Below are 1,520 nucleotides of genomic sequence, written 5' to 3' on the forward strand. Positions count from 1 at the left end.
GGTACCGGAAGCTGCAAGCAGCTGAGCAGAGGTTGAGGCTACTGCCCTGTGTCCCAGGGCATATCACTTAGCCCCTGCTGTGCCTCAGTTTCCCCAGCTGCGCCACACAGTGATGGGGAGGTGAGGGAGGCTTGGCAGAGGCTCTTTGGGGGCATCCTAGGCAGGGGGCTTATAAGTGTGGCTTAATAGGGGCAGGACTCCAGAGGGAACACTAGACTCCTGAGTTCTGTGTCCAGCTCTGCTGCCCTCATGCCAGCTGGTGGGGGGCATCTCCTGCCCAGAGTTGCTGGGTGTGGGGTTAGGGTGAGAAAAGGGAACGCAAAGACCCCCACCCAGTGGAATGGGGTGAAGAGAAGGGGGCACAGGGACCCTTGGCCAAGAGCAGAGCAGTCACCATTGGCAAATATTAATTTAATGGTTAAAATCGTTAAATTATCCCAGCGCCCAATAAATAGAAGCGGCTTTGAGCTCATTAAAAGCACCAATCAATCTAACACACCCCACCTCCCCCAAATAGAAAGCACCCCCCTCCCCCCCAGCTGAGGCATGCAGCCAGGTAACAGGCCATGGCACAGATGGTGGGGGGTGGGCACAGACAGGCTATGGTAGGAGAATTAGGGCCCCAATATCAGGGCCCGAGCTCTGTGATGCTCCCCCCACCCTCCGAGCTCCAACCCATAGCAGGGCTCCCTGGGGTGGAGAGTCTGGGAGGCTACATGGCATCTGGGCCACCCCCAGTGGGTCTGGAGGTACCTGCAGCTGGTGGGGGAGCTATGAACTGCCCAGCTCCCAGACTGGCACGGCAGGGGGGGTGTTCTTCCCCAGCACCAAGCACCTGACCCTGAGACCGAAGCCTCCCCATCAGACTGATCCCTTCACCCCCCTCCCTATTCAATCCAAACCAGCCCAGACCAATACAATACTCTATGGGATGGATGTAGCTGATGGAGGAGGTTGGGGGGGGTCTACAACATAGACAGACCCCCTCCCCCGCCTGTTGAGGGAAAAGCAGATTAGGGGTAGCAGGGGCTATCAGATTTTTCTGGGTAGAAACCAGGTTGAAACCTGAGTTTGGGGCCAAGGCAACCAGGCCAGACCCCCTACCCTGCTATGGGGGGGAAGGCGGAACCCCCATTGGAGAGCCCCGGTGGGGGAGGGGGAAACACCCCAAAAAATATAAATAGAAACAACAGTAAAAGTTAAACTCTGAGGTAGGCAGTGGGGAAAGGGTCAGAGGGGACAAGAGAGGTAATGGGGAGGACCTTCGCAGGGGGACAGGACAGGGAACAGGGGCAAGAGAGGGAATGGGGGGGCAGCTGGCAAGAGCCAGCTCCATGCCAGCACCCGCTCCCAGGCCAGGGACCCAGCACCCCACCCCCACCAAGGCTCAGGCAGGGCCCGGGCAGTGCTGCTCCAGGATGGCAACAATGCCAGGCTGGCCGAGGTGCTGGGCGAGGTTGAGGGGGGTGCGGCCGTGGGCATCGCGGCGGCCCAGGTCGGAGACGGGTGCCAGGACAGCC

General features: G+C 59.6%; 1 protein-coding gene across 1 annotated transcript in view; it reads right to left on the reverse strand.

Moving 5' to 3' along the window:
- KRI1 (KRI1 homolog) overlaps positions 1 to 1,482 on the reverse strand; it is an 11,655-nt gene extending 10,173 nt beyond the window's left edge. The window contains exon 1 of the mRNA XM_006023472.3: positions 1,437 to 1,482. Within this exon, the coding sequence (XP_006023534.1) occupies positions 1,437 to 1,482 (46 nt within the window). The remainder of the gene's footprint in view (positions 1 to 1,436) is intronic.
- Between the last annotated feature and the right edge of the window lie 38 nt (positions 1,483 to 1,520).

The sequence above is a fragment of the Alligator sinensis genome, unplaced genomic scaffold, assembly GCF_000455745.1.
Source record: "Alligator sinensis unplaced genomic scaffold, ASM45574v1 scaffold707_1, whole genome shotgun sequence".
Lineage (NCBI taxonomy): Eukaryota > Metazoa > Chordata > Crocodylia > Alligatoridae > Alligator > Alligator sinensis.